At 42.0% G+C, this 24860-nt stretch overlaps 1 protein-coding gene across 3 annotated transcripts in view; it reads left to right on the forward strand.

Annotated features, from left to right (window-relative positions):
• The window catches only part of ccdc102a (coiled-coil domain containing 102A), a 336579-nt gene that overhangs the window by 184244 nt on the left and 127475 nt on the right, over nt 1-24860 (forward strand). For all 3 annotated transcript variants that reach the window (XM_084308068.1, XM_084308070.1, XM_084308069.1), the window contains one exon: nt 16236-16709. In XM_084308068.1, the coding sequence (XP_084164194.1) occupies nt 16347-16709 (363 nt within the window). In that variant the 5' untranslated portion in view covers nt 16236-16346. The remainder of the gene's footprint in view (nt 1-16235; nt 16710-24860) is intronic.

Here is a 24860-nt window from a genome sequence, read left to right on the forward strand (position 1 = left end):
TTAAAATATGTTTATTTTTATATATTTCATTTTAATAAAGTGCCAGTGTGTAACAAGTGCCTGCCTGGAGAAGAAAAACAACAGGCTGGAATTGAGCATGTCAGGTTTCCCTTTAAACACTAAGAGAGAGCCGTAGACGGTACAGAACAATAGGAGGGGTTTAGTTCTGCACCACTTGGAGTTTAACAGACATCTGATAGGAGGGGTTTAGTTCTGCACCACTTGGAGTTTAACCTGGCACGGCAGCTGGCTTCATGTGAGAATCCATCTTCAGCTTCAAGCTGAAACCACAGTGTTTGAGCTGTATAGCAGGCTGTAATACCGTTGTATGATTGTGCTTCACGATGCTCATGGCTAATGATGGTATTTGTTAGGGGTGGGAAGCATCAGAGGCCCCACGATACGATGTTATCACAACACTTGAGTCACAATGTTGTAATATCACGATATTGCGATATATTGTGATTTATTACCTTTTTTCAACTGCAAATGATGTCCCCAATGGAAACATCTGCAATAAAAATACGCTTATGTCATATGTTTTATCTAATAAGATCATGTTTTCAGTCTGTTCACCTCATTCCAATAATCTTATTGCAGTAAAAAAAAAAAGAGGATTTAACAGTTTTTTGTATTGTAAATATCAATACTTGTTCAAGTTCAAGTTCAAGTTCTTTAATAGTTGTCATACAGAAGTACAGAATACTTTCATACAAAATGCTTCTTACTGTTACGCTCCAGAGACTGTGCTAGACAAGATAGTATCAAATAACATAATAACATAATATAGCATGAATTTAGAAGAAGAAAAATGAGGTCACAGTGTTCGGTATAGACATATGTACAATGTTCTGAGTTACCATATAATATACAATACACAATACTATGCAGTGTACTAATGTACAGTACTATCTAGTGCAAAGCAGAAATGGGATGAGGTACAATTTTAGGTACAATTTACAGTAAGGTGTACGAGTTGTAGTGCAATCCTTCATCCATAAATATAAAGTGTGGGGAGTGGGTGCTACAGTGTGTTTGTTTAAAGTGGGTGTGTGCTATAAAGTGTGTGGAGTGGGTGCTACAGTGTGTTTGTTTAAAGTGAGTGTGTGGATGTGTGTGCTATGTGCGTTTGGTGGTTGTTGTTGTGTAGTGTTCATTCATTGTTCGTTTAGCAGCCTGATGGCCTGGGGATAGAAGCTTCTTCTGAGTCTTTCTGTGCTCGCCTTGAGACTCCGGTATCGCTTGCCTGACCGCAGCAGTTCAAAGAGGCAGTTGTTCGGGTGACTGGAGTCTTTAATGATTCTCTTAGCCTTGCCCTTGCAACGCTTGTAGTAAATGTTCTGGAGGGTGGGGAGCCCCCCTCCAATTGTGTGTTCGGCTGAACGTGTCACTCTTTGTAGTCTGCTTCGGTCTTGTGCAGTGCTATTCCCAAACCAGGAGGTGATGTTGCCGGTCAAGATGCTCTCTATTGTACATGAGTAGAAGTTCTTAAGGATCTTCTGGCTGACTTGGAACTTCCTTAGGCGCCTGAGGAAGTAGAGGCGTTGTCGTGCCTTCTTCACAACACTGTCAATGTGTGTGGTCCATGTCAAGTCCTCGGATATGTAGGCTCCGAGGTACTTAAAGCTGTTGACTCTCTCAACCGGTGCCCCGTCGATGCTGAGGGGGCTGTAGTCCTTGACCCCCGACCTCCTGAAGTCCACAATCATCTCCTTTGTTTTGCTGACGTTCAGGGAGAGGCTGTTTTCCTGGCACCATCCCGCCAGGACCTTGACCTCTTCCAGGTACTTGGCGTTGTGTATTGAAATAATGTCGGCACACAAAATATTACGATATATTGCTGTATTGTTTTTTCACTGCTAGTATTTGTGCTTCTATTCAGAGCTCATGGAAAGTACATTGGTTTGGAGCTCACCTGACATTATTGTGTTTATCACCAGAATAAATCTGCATGCAAACTGGGAATCCATGGAATCTTTATTACACAACGCTTTGTAACAATCCCATCTGGCGAGTCAGGTCACCTGGAGTTACTGTGTGTTTTAAAAACTCCGATTTCACGGGTTCAGATCTCAACATTTGTCAAGGTTGGAACACATAACCAGTACAGTCTAAAAAACAACTAACCTTCATACTGTCTTTTACTATTATGTACTTTGCTACTAAGGAATCTGCCTTGCCTATACTGCTACCTACTATGCTAATATGTCTATACTACTATGTACTCAAGACCGTAGCACTCAAGTTCGATACTGTTTGATGAACAATGTCACTGTAGGGCTGACCTTCGAAGCTTTTTATGGCAATCGAAGCTTCGGGGCCGAGCTTCGATTTTAATTATAAGCTTAAAAAAAAAAAAAAAAAAATCATTATAATTTTTTTTATTTAAATTTTTTTTATCTTATGTCGTGGGACTTGTACAGCACTTTGGTAAACTTTGTTGTTTTTAAATGTGCTCTATAAATAAAGTGGATTGGATTAATTAATTAAGTAGCCCCTTTCGTGACTGTGACGCAGCCAACAAGGTTTCACTCGGCTGCGCTGCCTGGGTGCAGTGGGGCTGCTCTCACAGCCAACGACATGACATTACATAATTATGTTGCAACCTTCGTCTATCAAGCAAACAATTATATTATATTTAATTTATAATTTATAATTATATCAGACAATGCACCTACAAAAGCAGATGATTACAATTATATTAGCCAACTTGGTAACACATTAGTCATAGCAGCATAGGCATAGCCTTATTAATGTTTTGTGTGGCGTCGCCGTCGTGTACAACGATACTTACGTTTTTTAGGTGATTTGACAAAGTTGTTGTAGAGTTGTGATATGTCATTTTCTTCTGGCATATCTGGCACTCGGCTTTTTGGGCATTGTCTTTGCATATTTTAAAGTGTAACCACACGTCTGATGACTTCTTCGTCGACATGTCTGCTGCACATGTCCTTGTTGTTTTCACCACAGATCATCTCCACGTGCTTGTTGTAGAGAGGTGGATTCGAGGCGCCGCTTACTTTAGTTTCATTGGAATGGAGGCGCAAGATTTTGGAGGCAACATTTATTTTTATTTTTTTTATTTCTTTATTTTTTTTTACTTTGCTTTTTTTTATGTTCAAAGCTTGTGCCATCGAACGAAGCTTCGAAGTATTTAAGACAGCCCTATGCCACTGACCCTCAGCTGCCAGAGTTATACCCTTCCTACTTCCTGCTGTACATAACTTTAAAGTTGCTTTGGATAAAAGCGTCAGCTAAATGTAAAATGCTAAATGTAGTCTGCATGGTTTCTCAACCCATTTCATCATATGGTACACTTATAAAAGGGGCACGTGTAATAATGTTGCTTGTAAATGTCACAAGTAGGGATGAGTTCGAATTTTCAAAAATAAGATATATAATATATATTTATATAATAAAAACATTTTTTAAGTGAAGCAACCCATTCTTATTTAATTAATTGTTATATTTAGAGGCAGCCTAATTGATCAAAAAGATGCACATGCTACTGTTTCTGTTTGTTTATTAAAACCGGTTGATAGGCCAATGCAATGCTGTTATTATAGGCTACGATGTTGAATGGTGTCATTTTGATTTATTGTCTGTCAGCTGCCGATCAACGTTCTGAAGGATTATCTGAAGTGCCTATTTATGTGCAATACCCATTGATTTTAATTATCCATTCTACTAAAAAGAATAACTGAATTTAACTGAAACTGAAAATTGTAACTGAACATTTTAACTGAATTTAAAGTGAAACAGAAAATTTAATTTGAGTGTTTTCGAATTTTTTAATATTCGGCTTAACTCATTCAACGGCAGTCACGAGTAAAGTCGGGTTAACTCGCCAACCGTTCAGCGCCAATCACGGGTAAAGTCGGGTTTTAAATCGCTATTTCTTTATTAGGTATATCCATTCACTTTCATCCATCCAGCCTGATGTTATCATTGGGAATGGGTCTGAGCTCGCAAAAGGGAAAATACCGCCGCCTACGTCTTCCAGCCGGTATTGCACTCTATTAGAAATGGTGTAGTTTCTTTTCAGGGCCGATCTGAGCCGATCATGTGTAACGCTCGGTAATGTCGGGGACATGATCCCTGTGGATAACTGGAATGCCGATCAGATAATTGGATTCTTTTTTTTGCATTACATCAGAGACCAGGTAAGGACTCTATATATAAAATCTTGCGTTGATCTGATATTTCTTTCTACCGCGATCGAAGCTGTCTGTGTGTGTGTGTGTGTGTGGCTGTGTGCCGTTGGGTGCAGGAGGTGGGGGGGGGGGGGGGGAAGCGCCGCACTATGATGACCATTTCATGTATGCACGAGGAAGGATAATAATGATAATCTAGCGTTGATTTCAGGAAGATTCGATAATCAGGCGGAAAATGACAACGTGTTTAGTGTATTCCACTAAGCAGGGGTAGGCAATTAAGTTTGGCCGAGGGGGGCCGGAAACAAAAACAATGGCTAATTTAATATATTGATAGTGAAAACATTTTAACTCTGACACCTTATAACTAAGACATACATTTGTGGCAGAGGCAGAGAATGGACAAAATAAACAAGCTGCATACAGTAGGTGGCATAATAAACTGTAAATGACATACACATTTGCACTGAACATTATACCTTTGTCTTTTTGCTATTTTATTATAAAACCAGACACAAGCGCCTCTCTCTTATCGGCCTATCTTACGCGCAACCAATGTGTCTATCTGACAACCCTTTCTGTGGAGCGCACTGGACTATTGAGAAACAATAGGAATTTTCCATTGGTTCTCCCAGTCCACGTGACCATTTCTAGCATTTCCATTGGCTATAGTGACAGACATAGATATATGATAAATGGATAGATACAGCTGATTAGATGCAGTCCAGGGAAAACAAACAACCAATCTAGATATTTCAAGATTCTATGCTTTACATCCGCGCATTCTTTGAGAGATGCACTACATTTTGAGATGCCAATCGATTCCGATACAATAAAGCAAGTCTTTATCACAAACAAATTCAAAGATATTTTATGTTTTACAAAACATGTCTAGTGTTGCGCCCGGCTTTAGAGGGTTAAAAGCCTAATTGTATTTTTTATTTAGTTAATAACTGTCTTGTTGTAATTCCTTATATACCTAATGTAGCGCATCTTCTTGATTTATCTGGAGATATCCACGGCGCGGGTGATTGGGGTGGGACAGGCAGGTATTGACCTGTGGTTTGCAGCAGCCGAAAAGGTCAGGACCGCCCTGTGCGGCTGAGCGGGGTTGAGGTGCGTGTTCGGGTGAGTCCGGGGGTCTCTTGGGAGGGGGAGGAGGAAATGTTTTGTCTGTCTTGTCTTTTGTCTTGTCCTCTTGAGTTTAGCTGGGGATTTTATGGGGGGGCAGCTATTTAACTATTTCTTCACTGTTTGGTCACTTTTACACGGTCTCTGTGAGTCTATGGAACACCTCTACAGGTTTTTGTTTTGTCATGAAGGTTCATTGCTCTGTTTTCGGGTCGTGTTCTCAAAAAGTGGTCCTTGTGGTGAATTGGAGATGTTTTATTAATATAGGGTCACACAGCCGGGAATCGGGGCTGAACACTGGGAAAGACCATTTATTGGATAGTACCCCTTGGATTTAAAATTTAGAAGGTTGAACTTTGTTTTCTTTTCTCTTTGTCTGTATAAATTGTTATTCTGTATTATTATTGTTTTTGTTATTTTCTTGTGAAGTTCTATGTATTGTGATTGTGTTTAATGTGTTGTCTTGTTTCATGTGAATAATAATTAAAAAAAATTGATAAAAAAAAAATTAGCGCATCTTCTTGAAGCAGATTCAGCTTTTTTTGCTCTGATTTGACTTCAGTTTAATTGCATTGTTACTGTTCACATGTGTGGTGCCGTCACAGTCATATATATATATTAGTAAAGATAGAGTTTGAATGACTTACTGAACTGGTGTTTTAATTTCACACCACACTGCGTTGGTGCGTTATATATTCTGAGGGGCCAGATATTATTGCTAGCGGGCCAATTTCAGCCTGCGGGCCTCCTATTGCCGACCTGTGCACTAAAGGGCTATTATCGCGTCTTTTCCTGGGATTACTAAGAATCACCAAAACTATACTCATATTCAAAACGGTATAAAACGAAAATGTATGGATGAAAAAACAATCTGTTTTGTGCATGTTGACTGGAAGCAACTCACTGACAATCGACGGGTGTATTAGACCCATAGCTATAATATAAGATATATTTTAAGCACTCGCAAATCTCACAGTCTCCCCATTGATTAAAGCGATGGCGTTCTAGCGCCCTCTGGCGCATTAAGCGACGGCTCTGAATGAGTTAAGCACAGTAGACTCGAAATGACTTTGGTCAGTCATGCACATCCCTAGTCACAAGTATAAGATTATCACAGAAGGACAAATAAGCCGCTGCTGGTCAGGGAGCAGAATATGTGGACTTTGACAGGAAGAGTGTAGATCTTCTCTAACTTGACATCATAAACATTCTATTGGCCCAAGAGTATTTCCTGTTGAGAGTGCTTTCTAATACAGTAGCTGACAGGAAATGACCTGCGGCCCAAGCTGTTCCCCATGCAACATAATTCACAATATAATTGTTCACATATGTTGACTTTCTTTACATTGACAGTGCCTTCACTTTTCCCACATGTTGTTTTATAGATTGAACTTAAAATGTATTTAATTAATTTGATAGTGGTGAAGATGGTATCATATCATATGGTATCATTATGAAAGTAGAGATGGTGAGGAATCTCTAGCACACTACCATATACATATTTTGGGATGTTGAATTGCCTTTGAATCAATTGTGTTATATCTTTGGATGTATACCGGGAGATATACTGGAAATAATTTGTATATTTTAAGGGTATTATTGTTAATTGCAAGGAAAATGTATTATTATAAACTATTTATTGGTTGCATAAACAACCACCTACAGTGGAACAATGGGACTGAGACAGTTTAGATTAGATTAGGTTAGGTTCAGGGGTGTAAAGGTACACGTATCCGTACTGAACCGTTTCAGTGTGTACCGTACCGTACGATGTGTACCGAATGAATACAATGGTATGTTAACCACTAACGACGAATATATATATAAATGGGTATTACTGAGTAAATATATAGATACAGGTATAAATACACTATGGTAGTAACTAGTAAGCCATACTGGCCAGTGGTATAAAGATAAAGATTAGGTAAGGGATATAAAGTATATAGAGGGGCAGCGGTGGCCTAAAGGTTAGAGAAGCAGGTTTGTGACCGGAAGGTCACCGGTTCGATTCCCCGGACCGGCAGGAAAAATATTTTTTTTGTTGAGGGTCCAAGAGAGGTCCTCGGAGATGTGAACTCCCCGGAATTTGAAGATGGAGACACGCTTGACCTCTGTCCCGCTGATATGGATGGGGTCGTGTGTGCCAGCTCTGGTCTTCCTGAAGTCCACCATGAGCTCCTTGGTTTTCTTGGTGTTGAGAGCCACCTGGCTGTCAGCGCACAATGACTGCACAATTGCAAACCAAAAAGGATATTTTTGTGAGGAGATGGGTGCCTGTAATTCTGTATCTGGCTGCATAGAAGAATACTAAGAGTAATATATATCCCTCTTGTCTTTTATTAATTAATTTATTTTCTTGTGCTAGTTTCTTGAAATAATGTTTTTATCCTTTGCTTCTTTGATAGATAATTGAAAATGTGAAATGAGCTGCGTTGTCAAGGAATGTTTAAGAGTGTCTACTATCTTGATACTAAATAACATTAGTTCAAATGAAAGAAAATGAAAGGCAGCAAACTGGAAAGGTTTTGGAAAATGTCTGGACTTATCATTCACAAGGACATCTGGAAGGCCCACGTGAAGCCATAAAACACAGCTTTGAAGACCGCTAGAAGCAGCTATTATGCTGGACTCATTAATGATAACCAACATAAACCCAAGACCCTCTCTTCTACTATTGATAATCTGCTAAACCCTAAGGAATTCTCTATCTTCACCACTGCAGATTAATGTGAGGATATAGCAATTATGTTCCTTAATGAAATAACAAGACTAAGGCAATCAATACTTCATGTTGAGTGTCCAGGGGGTCTGGTTCTCCCAACCCACTCAGCCGCTGGTCCTTCTCAGACTCTCAGAATTCCAACTGGTTAGGCGGTCGGGTGGCGTAGCGGAGATTGCGCTCGTCACCAATGCAAGAGGCTGCAGTCTCGACTCCCGGAGTCAGCATTGCCTGCGGCTTGGGCCGATCATCATACAAACTCATTTGGCTGAGTTAGCGGGAGGGAAGTTGTGGGTGGGAATCTGACGTTGTGGACAGGTCAGGTCTGGGCGCCTGCTCAGCGAAAGGCAGGAAGTGGTGAAGGCAGCGTGACCTCCCATGCGTTACACTTCACCAATGAGACTCCTCGCTGCCAGGTGAAAAGAGAGCCGCTGGCTGTCTCCGCATGTGTCGGAGGAAGCATGTGGTAGACTTCAGGGTTCCCTTGTACCGACCAGTAGGGGGAACATGCGCACAACAACCAGGTAGGGGAGGGGGGGAATTGGCATAATGACTAAATTGGGATGGGGAGAAAAGCATAGAAAATCAAGCGGAGAAAAAGAGGATAAAAAAAAATACGAATTCCAACTGGTCACTTAGTTCAGACGGTCCTCTCTATGAGAAGCTTATCCTTTTATTTGTAACGTTGTAATTTATTCTCATCCCAGATGCCCTTGAAATAGCTGCCCTCTTTAAAAAATCACAACTAAGGATCCTGATTCACTTTCAAGCTATCGACCCATTTCCAATCTGCCATTTCTCAGCAAAGTGATTGAAATGTTACTGGTGGGGATATTCTTCATGTACAGTACAACACCTTATTTTAGCCTGGCAGTGGCATGTGTCTGTCCACTCCTAGTTAATATGATGTGCGTCTGTCCATCCCTAGTTACATATGATGTGTGTCTGTCCATCCCTAGTTTAATATGTGTCTGTCCATTCCTAGTTCAATATGTGTCTGCTGTCCATTGTTATATTTGATGTGTCTGTCCATTCTAGGTAAATATGATGTACGTCTGTCCATCCCTAGTTTAATGTGTTTGTCCATTCCTAGTTAAATGAGGTGTGTTTGTCCATTCCTAGTTAAATATGAGGTGTCTGTCCATCCTTAGTTAAATGTGATCATAATGTGTGTCTGTCCATCATTAGTTAAATGTGATGTATGTGTCTGTCCATCCTTAGTTAAATGTGATCATAATGTGTGTCTGTCCATCCTTAGTTAAATGTGATGTGAGGGGAGATGAGTCGTGGTGTTGAAATGAACAGCTGTCAACATGCAGAGACATCATGGTTGGACAGCAGGAGACCAGGTAGCCGACATCATGCTCCTGCTGAGATGAGGCTGTTTCGGTCTCCTCTCAAGTCTGCTGCTCTCTGTGTGTGAGAGACAGAGGAGGTGCAACCAGATATCAGAAGAGAGAGAGATTTAGACCAGTCACTGGACTTATATTATATTTTTTACCCAGGGACAGTGCACATTAATCAACATATTCAGTTTCCACATCAATGTTAATGTGCCAGAATTAGCTAATGAGCTAGTTTTCATCTGTAGTCCCTGCCTACCATGCATGTCTTTATGGTGTGGGTACCTGGAGGAAACCCACACGGACACAGGGATATGGATATTTTCTTCTCTATAAACTGCTCAGGATTTAGCGAGAGATGGATGGGAGTGGGAAAAGAGAGGGAGACCTAGAATGAGAGCGGCATAGAGAGAGAGAACAAGATAATTAACTACAGGGAGACATGAGACATAGAAAGCTAGATCACAAAATATACTGTAACTTCACTTCATCACCAAAATCAAAGAGGTGTTTAGTAAGCGTTTTGATTGAATATAGATTGAACAGCATGGTGTATATTGGTGTTAGATTGAACAGCATGGTGTATATTGGTGTTAGATTGAACAGCATGGTGTATATTGGTGTTGGATTGAACAGCATGGTGTATATTGGTGTTGGATTGAACAGCATGGTGTATATTGGTGTTAGATTGAACTGCATGGTGTATATTGGTGTTAGATTGAACAGCATGGTGTATAGGAGGTGTTAGTTTGAACAGCATGGTGTTTAGTACAGTAGGTGTTAGACTGAACAACATGGGGGTGAATTCACAAAGGGATTGCACAGCTTTTTCTGAAGCTATGCCAGCGTAAATAGCTCTGAAACACAGTTTACTATTCACAAAGCAAGCGCAAAGGGTGAAATACGGTGGTAATTGCGTTGCCCTCAGCATTGCGTGTCGGTGGTATTTGCGGGTATTTAAATGAGGTAATATGGGCGGCCCATGTGCCCCTTTCTATGCAAATGAGCCTCATTGCAGATACACTCCCAATTCACAAAGATCGGTGCTAATTGCCACGCATCTTCAGGGATTTGGTGGTAACTAAGCGCATTTATAAAGGAGTGTCATTGTGATCATGGCAGCAGTAATTGTTGCCAGGCAAAAGCATCGTAATGCCAAGCGTGCTCGTCAAAGAATATTTCTAAATGAGAATATCACTTTTTGATTTAGGCAAGACCGAAATCATCCGGAGACACAGGTTGGCAGCTCAAGCGATTATTGTTCTGAATCTACTCGATGAAATAAAGGATGCTATTGAGCCAGCCACCCAGAGATCCCATGCAATCTTATTTATTATTTAAATATTGTTATTTAACGTCGGCTTTCCCAATGTTGTCGGCGCTATCGATTGATTGATTTTGTAACGAGATTTAGATTTTGCATCATGCTGCAATTTGTATTTGTGTTCTTTCTGCTTGTTTTATTATATCTTCATTATATAAAGCACTTGGAACTGCAATCCTTGTATGAAAGGTGCTATATAAATAAAGTTTATTATTATTATTGACTGCACTCACGTTCCAATTGTACCACCAAGTGAAAACTAACATGTTTTTAGAAATAGGAAGCAAACATATTCAATCAACACAGGTAGTGTGCAATGCCAGTAATATAATAACGCACACATTTGATCGAGCGCACATTTGTCATCTTAAAAAGCCGGCTTAGATGCCTGGATCGTAGCGGTGGGGCAACGCTATATATTCCCCCCCAAAGCACATCACTCCTTTGGGTGCTGGGTTAGGTGATAATCACAATGAAGAGAATAGAACCCGCACACTGCTCCAGAAAAAACTTTTAATTTATAACGTTTTGTCAGGTCCATGAGGAGTAGATGCTGGAAACACGGCCAATGAAAAGTTTATTCTGGAGTATATGGTAATGCGGGTTCTATTATCTTAACTTAACATTAAATACAACTTTCCCACTCCAAAAATATTCCTAAATGAGACAATATTTTCACTGGCACAGTGCCTAACTTCGGTCTAAAGATTCAGCACCATGGAATCAAGAATCAGGAGGTTTATTTGTCACGTGCATACCAGGGCATACAGTGAAATGTGGGTGGTCATGCCCGCATTGATTGTGCAAAATACAATAATAAAAATAGGCATAGAAAAAAATAAACATAGAAAAAATTAAATAGATATGCATGGTAAAAAAAAATACATGCTAAGTTCCTGAGAAACTGGTTCCTATATACACTACTATACAATTTATAATTTTAACTCTTAATGTATCTAACCTATACTATTAGTACCTCCTTCCTTTAAAGTGACTTTCTATTTTTAAAGTGACATTTTGTTTAAGTGATTGTTTTAGCGGTTGCCGCGTGTGTGTGTGTGTGTGTGTGTGTGTGTGTGTGTGTGTGTGTGTGTGTGTGTGTGTGTGTGTGTGTGTGTGTGTGTGTGTGTGTGTGTGTGTGTGTGTGTGTGTGTGTGTGTGTGTGTGTGTGTGTGTGTGTGTGTGTGTGTGTGTGTGTGTGTGTGTGTGTGTGTGTGTGTGTGTGTGTGTGGAGAGTTCAGTGTTCTGATGGCCTGGGGGAAGAAGCTGAGCCGGAGTCTCTCTGTTCTTGCAGCGTGTGACCGTAGGCGCTTGCCTGACCGCAGCAGCTTGAACAGGCTGTTGTTGGGGTGGTGGGGGTCTTTCATAATTCTGCAGGCTCTGGATTTGCACCTCCTGTTATATAAGTCCTGCAGGGGTGGTAGTGCAATACCCGTAGTACGCTCTGCTGAGCGCACCACTCTCTGGAGTGCCTTCCCTTTTTTTTTTACCTACTTTTTCTCCTTTTTTCTGTGATTTTTCTCCCATCCCAATTTTTCTCTCTCGTGCCAATTCTCCATCCCCTGTCCTGATCGTTGCTCGCATGTGCCCCCCACTGGCCAGTCGTAGGGAGGATAGAAGCCCATCACATGTCCCCTCCGATACATGTGGAGGCAGCCAGTCACTTTTCACCTGCCAACGCGGACTCTCATTGGCGAGGTGTAACGTGTGGGAGGCTCACACTGCCCCCGCCATTTCCTGTCTTTGCTGTGCAGGCGCCCTGACCAACCAGTAGGAGTCGCTGTTTACAACGACCAGACTACCACCCATCAACTCCCCTCCCGCTGACTCTGCCAATTGAGTCAGTATGACGGCCGGCCCAAGCCGGAGGCAACGCTGACAGCCGGATTCGAGACCGGTGTCTCTTGCGTTGGTGACGAGCGCAATGTCCGCTGCGCCACCCAGCCGCCCTCTGGAGTGCCTTCCTGTCCTGTGCCGTGCTGTTTCCAAACCAGGCAGTGATGTTTCCAGTCAGAATGCTCTCTACAGCCCCGGAATAGAAGGAGTGGAGTATCTTCCCCGATACTCTGAACTTCCTTAGCTGTCTCAGGTGATAGAGGTGCTGTTTCGCCTTTTTCACCACAGAATCTATGTGTGTAGACCAGGGGTCAGCAACCTTTTTGACATGGAGTGCCTGTTTGAAATATAGTTGTAACTAGTGTGCCTCAACAATATTCCATGCATCGTAATTTTTTTCTTCTCATAATCAGGTCTTTTGAATAATTTTTACATTATTACATCATTATTGTTATTGTTATTATTAACAATATTATTATGATGGTTGTATCAACCCTAAATCTGAGTTGGGGGGGGAATGCAATGCAGACAAACAGCTGCATACAGTGCGACCATTTCACTCACATTTGCCCATTCATTTTTGGACACATCACACACCATCATGAACACCAGGATGTGAATGGAGGGTGAATGTGAGGTATATCGTGTAAATACGTTTTGATTGATCGCAAGACTACACTGTAAAAAAATAATAATAAGTTACCAGAACTTAAAAATATTGAGTTCAGTTACTGTGCATTAAGGTTTTCAGTTTTCAATCCATAATAAGTTAACAGAAAAATAAGTACACAACCACATTATTTCAACCTAATAAAACTATGTTTATTGTCATTGTTTTAAGAACACAAGTTGACTTGGTAATACTCACATTTTGAGTAAAAAAATGGCTTTTAACATGTGCAATGTTCAATGAAATAGAAAAATAAATAATACAATTTGTTGATTAATCCCACTGGTCACAATGGTGACCATAATAATGTTTTTGTTTTAAGGCTCTGCAAATGTTACTGAATGATGTAGCAATGTATTTCCAGCTAAATTGAAATAATAAACAAATAAAGGGTCTCAATTAAATATGTGGTAGTAAAAAGAACCTGTGGGAGGATTTCAACAAGATAAATGCGACAACAGTGCAAAATATTTCACTATAATATATATATATATATATATATATATATATATATATATATATATATATATATATATATATATATTATAATTTTTTTATTTTTTTGCTTTGAAATATTATAGTGAAATATTTTGCACATATATATATATATGCAGGCACGCGGGCCTAGGGTTGCCTACCCCTGGTGTAGACCATGTCAGGTCCTCTGTGATGTGGACTCCCAGGTACTTGAAACTGCTTACCCTGTCCACGATAGCCCCATTTATCCACAGTGGTGTGTGTGTCCCCTGCTGTATTCTCCTAAAATCCACGATCAGCTCTTTGGTTTTACCAATGTTCAGGAGTAGGCTGTTATCCCGGCACCAGTGTGCCAGTGCATCAACCTCCTCTCGATAGGCCTTCTCGTCATTGTTAGCGATCAGCCCCACCACCACGTGTCGTCCGCAAACTTCACTATGGAGTTGGAGCTGAACCTGGCCACACAGTCATGTGTGTACAGTGAATACAGCAGGGGACAGGTCTGCTCAAAATTATTTATTTGGGGATGCCATGACAAAAGATAGTGACAAAACCAAAAGATGCAATGTGTCATGAAAATACAAATTAAGCAAGCTCTATACATTACGAAATAAACTAAATACAATACGAAATAAACTAAATACAAAATACTGTTATGTCTATGCCTCATTTCGGGTTTATTTCTTCCCCTTCCTGATATCTGCCAACACCGCTGCCAGGTGCAAACTGCTCTGCGAGCCAACTGCGCTGGAGCAAATCAGGAGCAAATTGCACACATATGGGCTTGTTTGCGCTAGTATCTCATCCGCACAATATCTTTAGTGAATGGCTCACAAAGACGGAGCACATAGCGCTCGCTAATCACAATCAGTTAAGGGTGCTATTAGCGCCGTGCAATCCATTCTTTGTCAATTTGCCCCATGGTGTTTAGTAGGTGTCAGATTGAACAGCATGGTGTTTAGTAGGTGTCAGATTGAACAGCATGGTGTTTAGTAGGTGTCAGATTGAACAGCATGGTGTTTAGTAGGTGTCAGATTGAACAGCATGGTGTTTAGTAGGTGTCAGATTGAACAGCATCGTGTTTAGTAGGTGTTAGATTGAACAGCATGGTGTTTAGTAGGTGTCAGATTGAACAGCATGGTGTTTAGTAGGTGTCAGATTGAACAGCATGGTGTTTAGTAGGTGTCAGATTGAACAGCATGGTGTTTAGTAGGTGTTACTTTGAACAGCATGGTGTTTAGTAGGTGTCAGATTGAACAGCATGGTGTTTAGTAGGTGTTGGTTTTCTTTCCTCATGGAGGTCTGCTATTGTAATAATCACAGTTATGAGTAGGGGACGTAACGATTCTACCTCACAACGATTAGATTCGATTACAATTCTTCAGGCAACGATTCAATGCATCATGAAATCTCTGTGACCAGGATTAGATTCGATTTGATTAATTTTCTATCAGTTAATTCCCCAAAAAAAATTTAATCGATGCATCGTTACACCCCTCGACTGTGTCCAGTGAGAGATTGAGAGTGTTATATTCCCACTTTTCAGATTTACATACAATACATAACATACAGTACATTTCCAGTTATTTTTACATACAGCATATACAGTACATATTCAGTTATTTACATACAGTATATACAGTGCATATGTATTTTTGCATACAGTATATGACTTTTTTCTTTACATATATATACAATACTCATTCAAAAAATTATCATACAGTATATACAGTGCACATTAACCTTTTCCATACAGAATATAAAGTACATATTCAATTTATATATAGTATATACAGTACATATTCAGTTTTTTACATAGAGATATACCGTACATATTCTGTATTTTACATACAGTATATACAGTACATGTGATGTGAATGTTGACCTGTTTGTGTTTTTTAGTTCATTCCTTTTTATTCAGAACTGCTTTCCCTGAAACAATGGGTGAAACATATGTCAGTCATCTGGTCCCAGGCCAGCAGGGGTACATGTGGTTCCAGAGACAGAGGAGAGAAGGTTCTGGTGGGATCTGATCCCAGGCCAGCAGGGGTACATGTGGTTCCAGAGACAGAGGAGAGAAGGTTCTGGTGAGATCTGATCCCAGGCCAGCAGGGGTACATGTGTTTCCAGAGACAGAGGAGAGAAGGCTCTGGTGAGATCTGATCCCAGGCCAGCAGGGGTACATGTGGTTCCAGAGACAGAAGAGAGAAGGTTCTGGTGGGATCTGATCCCAGGCCAGCAGGGGTACATGTGGTTCTAGAGGCAGAGGAGAGAAGGTTCTGGTGAGATCTGATCCCAGGCCAGCAGGGGTACATGTGGTTCTAGAGGCAGAGGAGAGAAGGTTCTGGTGGGATCTGATCCCAGGCCAGCAGGGGTACATGTGGTTCTAGAGGCAGAGGAGAGAAGGTTCTGGTGGGATCTGATCCCAGGCCAGCAGGGGTACATGTGGTTCCAGAGACAGAGGAGAGAAGGTTCTGGTGGGATCTGATCCCAGGCCAGCAGGGGTCTCACTACAGCGTCTTTGGGAGCGTTCTTCTCTGTGTTTTTAATCCTGCGTTCCTTCCTGTGTTTGTTCCTCCAGGCTGCACCGCGATGACGGAGCAGACGATGCTCTCCTGAACACGTCCTCCACAACACCACACCCCCTTTCTCCCTCCTCCTCCTCCACCTCTTCCTCGCCATCGGCGCCATCATGAACCACACGCCCAGTCCCCACCTGTCCGAGTCCTCCAAGTCGGCCGGAGGGGGCCTGCTCTGTGGCCTGGGCCTGGGGCCCGACAGGGGGGTGCGCTCCCCGGATAGCCTCGCGCACACCCCCAGCCCCACCGGAGGAACGCCCAGCTCCAGCCCCCCTCTGCTGCTGTCCCCTGGCCTGAGCGGCCTGGGGCTGGGCTCCCTGGGGGCCATGGGGGACCTGGCCGGGGCGGACTGGGAGAGCAGAGAGGAGCTGAGGCTCAGGGAGCTGGAGGAGGCACGGGCCAGGGCGGCCCAGATGGAGAAGACCATGAGGTGGTGGTCCGACTGCACAGCCAACTGGAGGGAGAAGTGGAGCAAGGTGAGGAGTTTTCTTTTACTGTATATACAGTACATATTATTCTTATTTTCTTTTCTTTTTTTACATACAGCACAGTACAGGGTGATGAGTTGTTTACATACAGTATATCAAATCAAATCAAATTAATTTGTAAGGCCCGACAACACACGTTAATGTCCCCATGGGCTGGACACGTCTTCTTTAAAGAAGTCAAGAAGAAACATCACAATAAATGAAAAACAAAGACAAAAACACCAGGAAATATAAAATAGAATATAAAATAAATAAATTAAATGAATGCAACACTCCCAGACATACCCCACACGAAGGTAAGGAAAAACTCACAAAAAAAACCTAGCAATAGGAAAAAAGCACCACAGGCAATGTGGAGGGGAGAAACCTTAGAAGGGCCGTTCAAGGGGGGATCTCCCTTCTTAGATGTCGGTGATATTAAATATCTGTTACAAGCTTCGGTCTTAAGTAGAAAAATGCAATTTTTTATCTAGATTACCGGTAATCTAGATTAATTACAGAAAATTGTGAGATTAATTAGTTAATTTTTTTTAATCTATTGACAGCACTAAATTAAACACAAATAAGTACATGCAATAGCAACTGCGGTACATAAGAACGTTTTGAAAGATTGAAAATAGAGCTGATGGCGGTTCCATTTGAGGTATGGGGGCGGCGTAGAGAGGATCGCATCCTCCCGGTCACCATCACGGGACATCCACCACTCCGGTCATCACCACGAGACAGCCACTCACAGGGAGACAGGGAGACGGGACAGGCGTTAGACAGTTTGCGTGATTGTGATGGGCGGACATAGCAATAGATATATGTAGTAAGCATATATGTGAATAGAATAGAAGTACTTAACCCAGAAATGAACTCAACGTCTAAACCACAGGCATGCCTGTGGCTTAGACGGTGTAGGTCGGACAGAAGACGGTATGAAGCTGATCCATGGCCTCAGTCCGTGGTGCCCCAACCAATGTGGGGGTAGAACAGTCACTGCAATCTTGGCCGAGACAACCACCACCTTGGTCAACACTACGAGACAACCACTCGGGGAGATGGGGTTAGAGAGTTCCCATGTTTGTAGTGGGCGGAGTTGGAGCAATAAATACATGTATTTATATGGACATGAAGCATATATGCATACATGGTGACAGTAGAATCAAAGTATATAAGAAAATTGTGAAATTAAGTAATAGATAGAACTAAGAACTACTGCAAGCGTATGTAAACACATATACAGCACAGTACAAGGTGAGGAGTTGTTTACATGAGTTGTTTACATACAGTTGAGTATATACAGTACAGTACATATTCTGTTTTTACATACAGTATATACAGTACATATTCAGTTGTTTGCATACAGTATAAACAGTACATATTACGAGTTCAGTTCAGTTCAGTTATTTTTTATTTCGGGCTTTGGACACATAACAACGGTCATTCTATAAATCACCAACGTTTTACCAGCTGCTATTGCAGCATTGTCCAATTGTCCGAAAAGGGCTATGGAGAAGCACTAGGCTTGTCGGGCCCTACCCCTGAAGACTTACGTTTCATTTAAAAAAAAAATGTCATTTACATACATACATAGTAGATACATATAGATATTGTAACTGAGGGGTACAATTCCCTGACTGTATTGATAAGTATGGTATCAACCCTTAGAAGTCTAACCTAAATAGCTCCTCCTCCTGAGAATTTCCCCCTTTTTTTTTGTTACATAATATAAAATTACAGATTCATACCTTCAAAATAAGCCATCAATTGTCAAATTTGAGACGACAGTTTTCAATCAATGTCCTATCAAACATTCTGGTACAGTCATTGCCAATTTGCAGCAGGAGCCTCTGAAGAGAATTCAGTGAATTCAGCTAATGATAAGGGAACTACACTCCTTCCCAGAATTCAATGTGATGTCAATGTTAATTTCAATGACTAATTCACACCATGAAACAAAGGCCCAGCAGGGAACAATTACAGCTGAATGGGGGTATAGTGTGACTGATCAATACAGGCAACACACACTTTGATTTGATGCCATGCATATACACACACTAGATAGACAGAGGTTTAGATATTTAGATAGATTCCCATCTCCATCCGAGGGGTGGATGTGGAGATGGTGGACTCATACAAGTTCCTTGGGGTACACCTGAACAATAAACTGGACTGGTCGGACAACACAGAGGCCCTCTACAGGAAGGGACAGAGCAGGCTGTTCTTCCTGAGGAGACTCAGGTCCTTCAATGTGTGCAACAAACTGCTGCAGTCTTTTTACCAGTCTGTTGTGGCCAGCATCCTCTTCTATGCTGTGGCATGCTGGGGAGGCTACATCAACTCAAGGGACACCAACAAGCTCAACAAGCTGGTGAGGAAGGCTAGCTCCGTGGTGGGAGTCGAGCTACCTAGACTTGAGGTGATGGTAGAGAGGGGGATGATAAGGAAGCTGGATGCCATCATGGAGAACCCCTACCACCCCCTCTACGACGAGCTAGTCAAGATGAGAAGCTCGTTCAGCCACAGACTCATCCCCCCCCGACACTCAACTAACCGCCTCGGACAGTCCTTCATACCAGCGGCCATCAGGCTCCACAACAGTGGGCAGCGACTAGCAGCCTCCAGGCCCCACAACAGGGGGCAGCGACAGCGACTGCTACCAGACATTGACCTGGGACTTATAGGAACCCAAGGGGGACAAAGTAGACTACCCTGGTACTTTGATTAATGTATACTCAGTAGATAGTAAATTATTATAACACTACCTCTTGCATACTGCACCTCATGTGACACTGTGAATAATGTGAATATTCCTCAGCTAGTCAGATAGTAAATTATATTGACCATATTGATCAATTTGTTTACACTGCCTGTGTTGTCTTTTACTACCTGTATACTGTGTTGTTTTACTACCTGTACCCCTCCCCCCTCCCCCCCATGCTGCTATGATGCCTGAATTTCCCCAAGGGGATCAATAAAGGAATATCTTATCTTATCTTATCTTATCTTATCTTAGATATATAATAGTAATATAATAGAAAGAGAGAAAGAAAGAAAGAAAGAGAAAGAAAGAAAGAAAGAAAGAAAGAAAGAAAGAAAGAAAGAAAGAAAGAAAGAAAGAAAGAAAGAAAGAAAGAAAGAAAGAAAGAAAGAAAGAAAGAAAGAAAGAAAGAAAGAAAGAAAGAAAGAAAGAAAGAAACAGAGAGAGAGACATTTATAATAATAATAATAATTATTATTATTAAATAGAATCATTTTCTATAGGCTTGCCGTGGTAGTCAGTGATACTGGTGTATACACACACTAGATAGACAGAGGTTTAGACATTTAGATATATATAGATAGACAGAGGTTTAGACATTTAGATATATATATTAGAAAGTTACAGGTTGAAAAAAAAAAACCAACGAACACGATTCTTGTACCGGATCTCCTCACTGGTAAACAAGAATACCCTGAAGACTCTAGCAGGAGCACTCATTCAAGGGTACTACGACTATGCTTGCACCTCATGGTACCAAAGCACCTCAAAGGCGCTAAAAACAAAATTACAAACATCTCAAAACAAACTGGTCAGACTACTGCTTGACCTTACTCCTAGAACCCACCTCACCCCTGCCCACTTTGACAACCTAGGATGGCTTAGAGTAGACAACAGAGTACAGCAACTTGCAATGGGCCTGGTCTACAAGATACACTACACGACCAAGGTACCCATGTACATGACAAAATACTTCCCAAAGGTCAGTGAATACCACGATCACAACACCCGAGGGAGCTCCACAAATCATGTTAAACCCAGATTCGGCTCAAACAAGGGACTAAACACGTTTCGCAATTATGCCACATCAATGTGGAACGCCCTACCCAAAGCTGTAAAGGAATGTGAATCACTACCCACTCCAATGTACAGTTTCTACGCCTAATGTATATACTCTTTTCTTTCTGGACTCTTTTTGTATCACAAACAGTACTGTAATTGCAAATCTGGTATGTCATAAATGTATAGATGTAGCAGTACTGTCTATCTGTATGTCATGTATGTCATATATGTTACGATGAATTGAAAATGGGGGACCCTGATGTAAACAAGACGAAAGTCTTTCTCTGGTCTGCATCCCCTTAACAATTGTATGTATTGAGCTGTACTGTACTGTACCCATTCTGCAATCTGTTAATAAAGTTTTCATTCATTCATTCATTCATTCATTCATTCATATATAGATATATAATAGTATAGTAATAGAGAGAGAGAGAGAGAGAGAGAGAGAGAGAGAGAGAGAGAGAGAGAGAGAGAGAGAGAGAGATACAGAGAGAGAGAGAGAGATACAGAGAGACCTTAACCATGCCTAACCTTAACCGGCGAAAGAATACACGTGTAAAAAAAAAAAATCACGTTAAAATTTTTTTTTTGATGGGATTCGAACTCGTCAACAACGGACCGCAGTAGCGCAGGACCGCTGCTCTGCGAGGTGAGCTGAAGCGCCGAATGAAAATCATGGAACAGTAACAGGCCACCTCTCTACTCTAGACTAGAGAGCTGTCATCACCGTGAATGAATGAACTGCGAACTGCAGGACTATTATTATCAACGACAGACAGTGAGAAACACAACCCCCCCCCCCCTCTCGCGCTGAAGAATATGCATATTAGATCACTCAGTGATTAACACCTATGCGCTGTTTGTGTGTGCGCGTGTGCATGTACGTGACGCGTTGTAGTTTCGGGGGAATACAGGGATATTTAGAACTATAGAATTGAGCAAGAATTAAACATAATTACAAGTCGTATTATGTTTAGCAAGTAAGGATACATATAGATTACACTATATGCACTCGAAATTGTCTTTGTTCTATTTTTATAGATTTTTGAAAAACGGGACTTCCTGAGCATTTGTGAGAGATTCTAATTCTTTTGTTCTCCGCCCACGGGAGCAATAATAAAGCCCCAATGACTTCTAAGGGTTAAACCACTACCTGCTTTATGTACTTTAACTACTGGCCACACAGTACATGATATAGATATGATGAACACTTTCCCACCTGATGAAACGAAGTCCACACAAATGTATAAATCGAATATTTTATATAGCAAAGGGTATATACAACGTAGGGGTGGACGGTATAAACGGTATACGGTATAAACGGTATGAATTTGCTCTACGGTATGGATTTTGAGTATACCGTGTAACCGGTAGTGCAGCTCTAAAATAGCAATGACGTCATGTAACCACAGCGTGACTATTTCACTGGCATTTGCCCCTAAAAATAGATAGAATTAGTCATAGATAATAGATATGTGCGAACTGGAAAAAGTTATTTAGGAGGCTTCGCGCAGTGGGCGTGCCAGCCCCTACCGCACGCATGTAAACACGGGTCTAGTAGTCTAGTGGGACGGGACACGGGAGCTGTCGGCGTCTCCCTGAGCTAACGTTAGCTTAGCTACCGTTACAAAATGACCCAGTCAACTATTCACTTTTAGTTTAATACATGATGGGGCATTGTCTAACCGAACGGTATCTAGTCGGCCAGCTACCGATAGCTCCTGACATCAACAAACGCTCCACAAAGTCTAGTACTAGAGACGTGTATGCTACCTGTTAGCTCACGTTAACACAAGTTAGTTCACCGTTCAAAACGAAATGTCCCATTGAACTAAATAATTCACTGAGGCGTTGTATTAACGTTATATATGCAGTAGCTACAGATAGCTCATGATATCAATGTCTTATAACACTGATTTGATGCGTATTCGAGCTGAGGGCTTGCTAACGTTATAATACCAATACAATAGGGTCCAGGTGCAGCGCCGGAGAATCCTGGCCGTAGCTCTGCTCGAGGCTACTCGAGTATAGGTCCAGGTGCAGCTCCGGAGAATTCTGGCCGTAGCTGGAGGCTACTAGAGTACACACAGACAGTGGAGCTTGTTGCGTGGTGGCGATGTCTCGCAGATAATACCAGTACAAGTCTAATTATATAATATATATATTTTATAAAAAAAAAATATATATATAAAATAAAAACATTTTTTTTATCAAAAACGATGATACCGTGATATATACCGTTACCGTCTATGCTTCAAATTATACCGTGATATAAATTTTAGACCATACCGTCCACCCCTAATACAACGTTCACTTAATGACATTTATGATTTGAATGCACTTGTAAGGCAAATGAGTATTCGTAGGCAAATCAACATTGAATGTCCAATCTCTGGTTACGCAGGGAGCAAGTATACAACCTGGTTCTTTAGGGAACTATAGCGATGGTACTTAAATGATTATAGCTGGATACACTAAAGGGGGGTCCCGCTGGTTGTAAGTCAGTAGGGGGGGGGGGTTAGGAGAGCCGCCGGCGATATCCCATCTGGCCAACGATTTCTTGGGAGAATTCAGAGTGCTGAACACGGTGCCCACAGAACCTCGGTCCACAGATGAATACAGCTGGGCCCTCTTGTAGACGGTAGCTGCCGGTCCACAACGAAGAGACGTGAGGCGACCTCACTCGGGGTAGAGCGCCGTCTCACCTGGACTCCTCTCGGGGGGTAGTTCCAACACTCAGCAGTGTTGGCTGTTATCCATGGCATAATCAAAGCACCCAAAGCAAGTAGATAATCCAAGCCGTGTAGGGCTCGCCGTCGTCCGGGTAAAGTAATCCAATGTACAGGTCCACTCGTCCTGGCCCAGAACTCCTCGGATGAAAGCACCACACGTGGTCTGCCCAGCCTGGTTAAGACTCTAGATAACGCCAGGAACGATAGGGATACTGCTCACTTTATAACTCTAACCGAACGATGCACCATACATAATAGACTATTATTAACTTAATAGAAATACGTCCCACTCGACGGTATAGTGCCAAACTATGACAATTCAACTATTAATCCACACGATGTCTCAATGCCTATTCTGAGGCCAAGTAGGCCATACTGCACCACACGTGGGTCGTGGGTGAGGCTTCACGTCTGTTACTAGGTTGGAGGGTAAAGGACTAATGGACTAAAAGAAAGTTCTACTTTACTTGCGCCATATATATATGCGCTGTGAACAAATAGTACCATTCGTATTTCGCCAGACGTATTCCTACGCGGAACCGGGCTTGTAACGACATGTTCGTCGGCACGATTGAACTTGAACCAAGGGGCTTGGCTGCTGGCGCCAGGTTCTTGTCCAATGGTAGAATGAAACTATTATGGGCTGTTAGTAGACTAAAGGGATATTCAGTGTATATGTACAAGGAATATACAAGGGATATCAAACGATATACAAATACTATTAAATATATATCCATAAATAAATATATATATTCGGTTTAATCTGATCCTTCACAACAGCCGCCCCCTAATTAGTCCCACCTAATTAGCTAAGCAGAGACAGATTAACCGTACTGTCTACCACTCAAGGTCCGCTGTAAGGGTCAGTCAACTCACAAAGTCGTGGGGTCATGGTCGTCATCGATGGTGTCTGGGAGTCTGGGCAGTTCTATTAGCCTCGCCACGGGTCGTGTGTAAGTTCGCCCTTGGACGAGCACCTCGGCTGCTCGGACCTTGCCATCGGCACCGGTGATCACTTTGCTTACGCGGCCTGCCGGCCACATAGCTCTGGGTAGTGACTGGTCGATAATCATGACGACTGTTCCTTCTGTCAAATTGTCTCTCTCTTTTACCCACTTCTGGCGGGTCTGTAGAGACGGTAGGTAGTGGAGTAGGAAGCTGTTCCAAAACTTGTCAGCTAGTACTTGACTGTACCTCCACATTCTTCGGCCGTTCGCTTCTTCAGGCCTGTACATTGTCTGGGGTAGCGCGGGGTCCAGCCGCCCCATCAAGAGTGTGTTGGGGGTGACTGGGTCGACATCTGCTACATCACTTGAGACGTAGCCGAGGGGCTTGGAGTTCAATACTCCCTCGATCTCCGTGAGGACTGTCATTAGGACTTCTTCCGCCACGGTCTGGGCCCCAAGCACGGCGTACAGGGCTGTCTTTATTGAACGTACTTCTCGTTCCCAGGTTCCACCGAAGTGGGGTGCGTTCGGGGGATTAAACTGGAAGTCAATCTGGGATGGAGCGAGGTGGGTCTTAAGTTCTGGGCCCATAGCTTGGAATCTCTCTCTCAGCTCTCTTTCTCCGCCTTTGAAGTTTGTCCCGTGATCAGAC

Source organism: Notolepis coatsorum (genome assembly GCF_963971535.1).
Source record: "Notolepis coatsorum genome assembly, chromosome: 2".
Classification (NCBI taxonomy): domain Eukaryota; kingdom Metazoa; phylum Chordata; class Actinopteri; order Aulopiformes; family Paralepididae; genus Notolepis; species Notolepis coatsorum.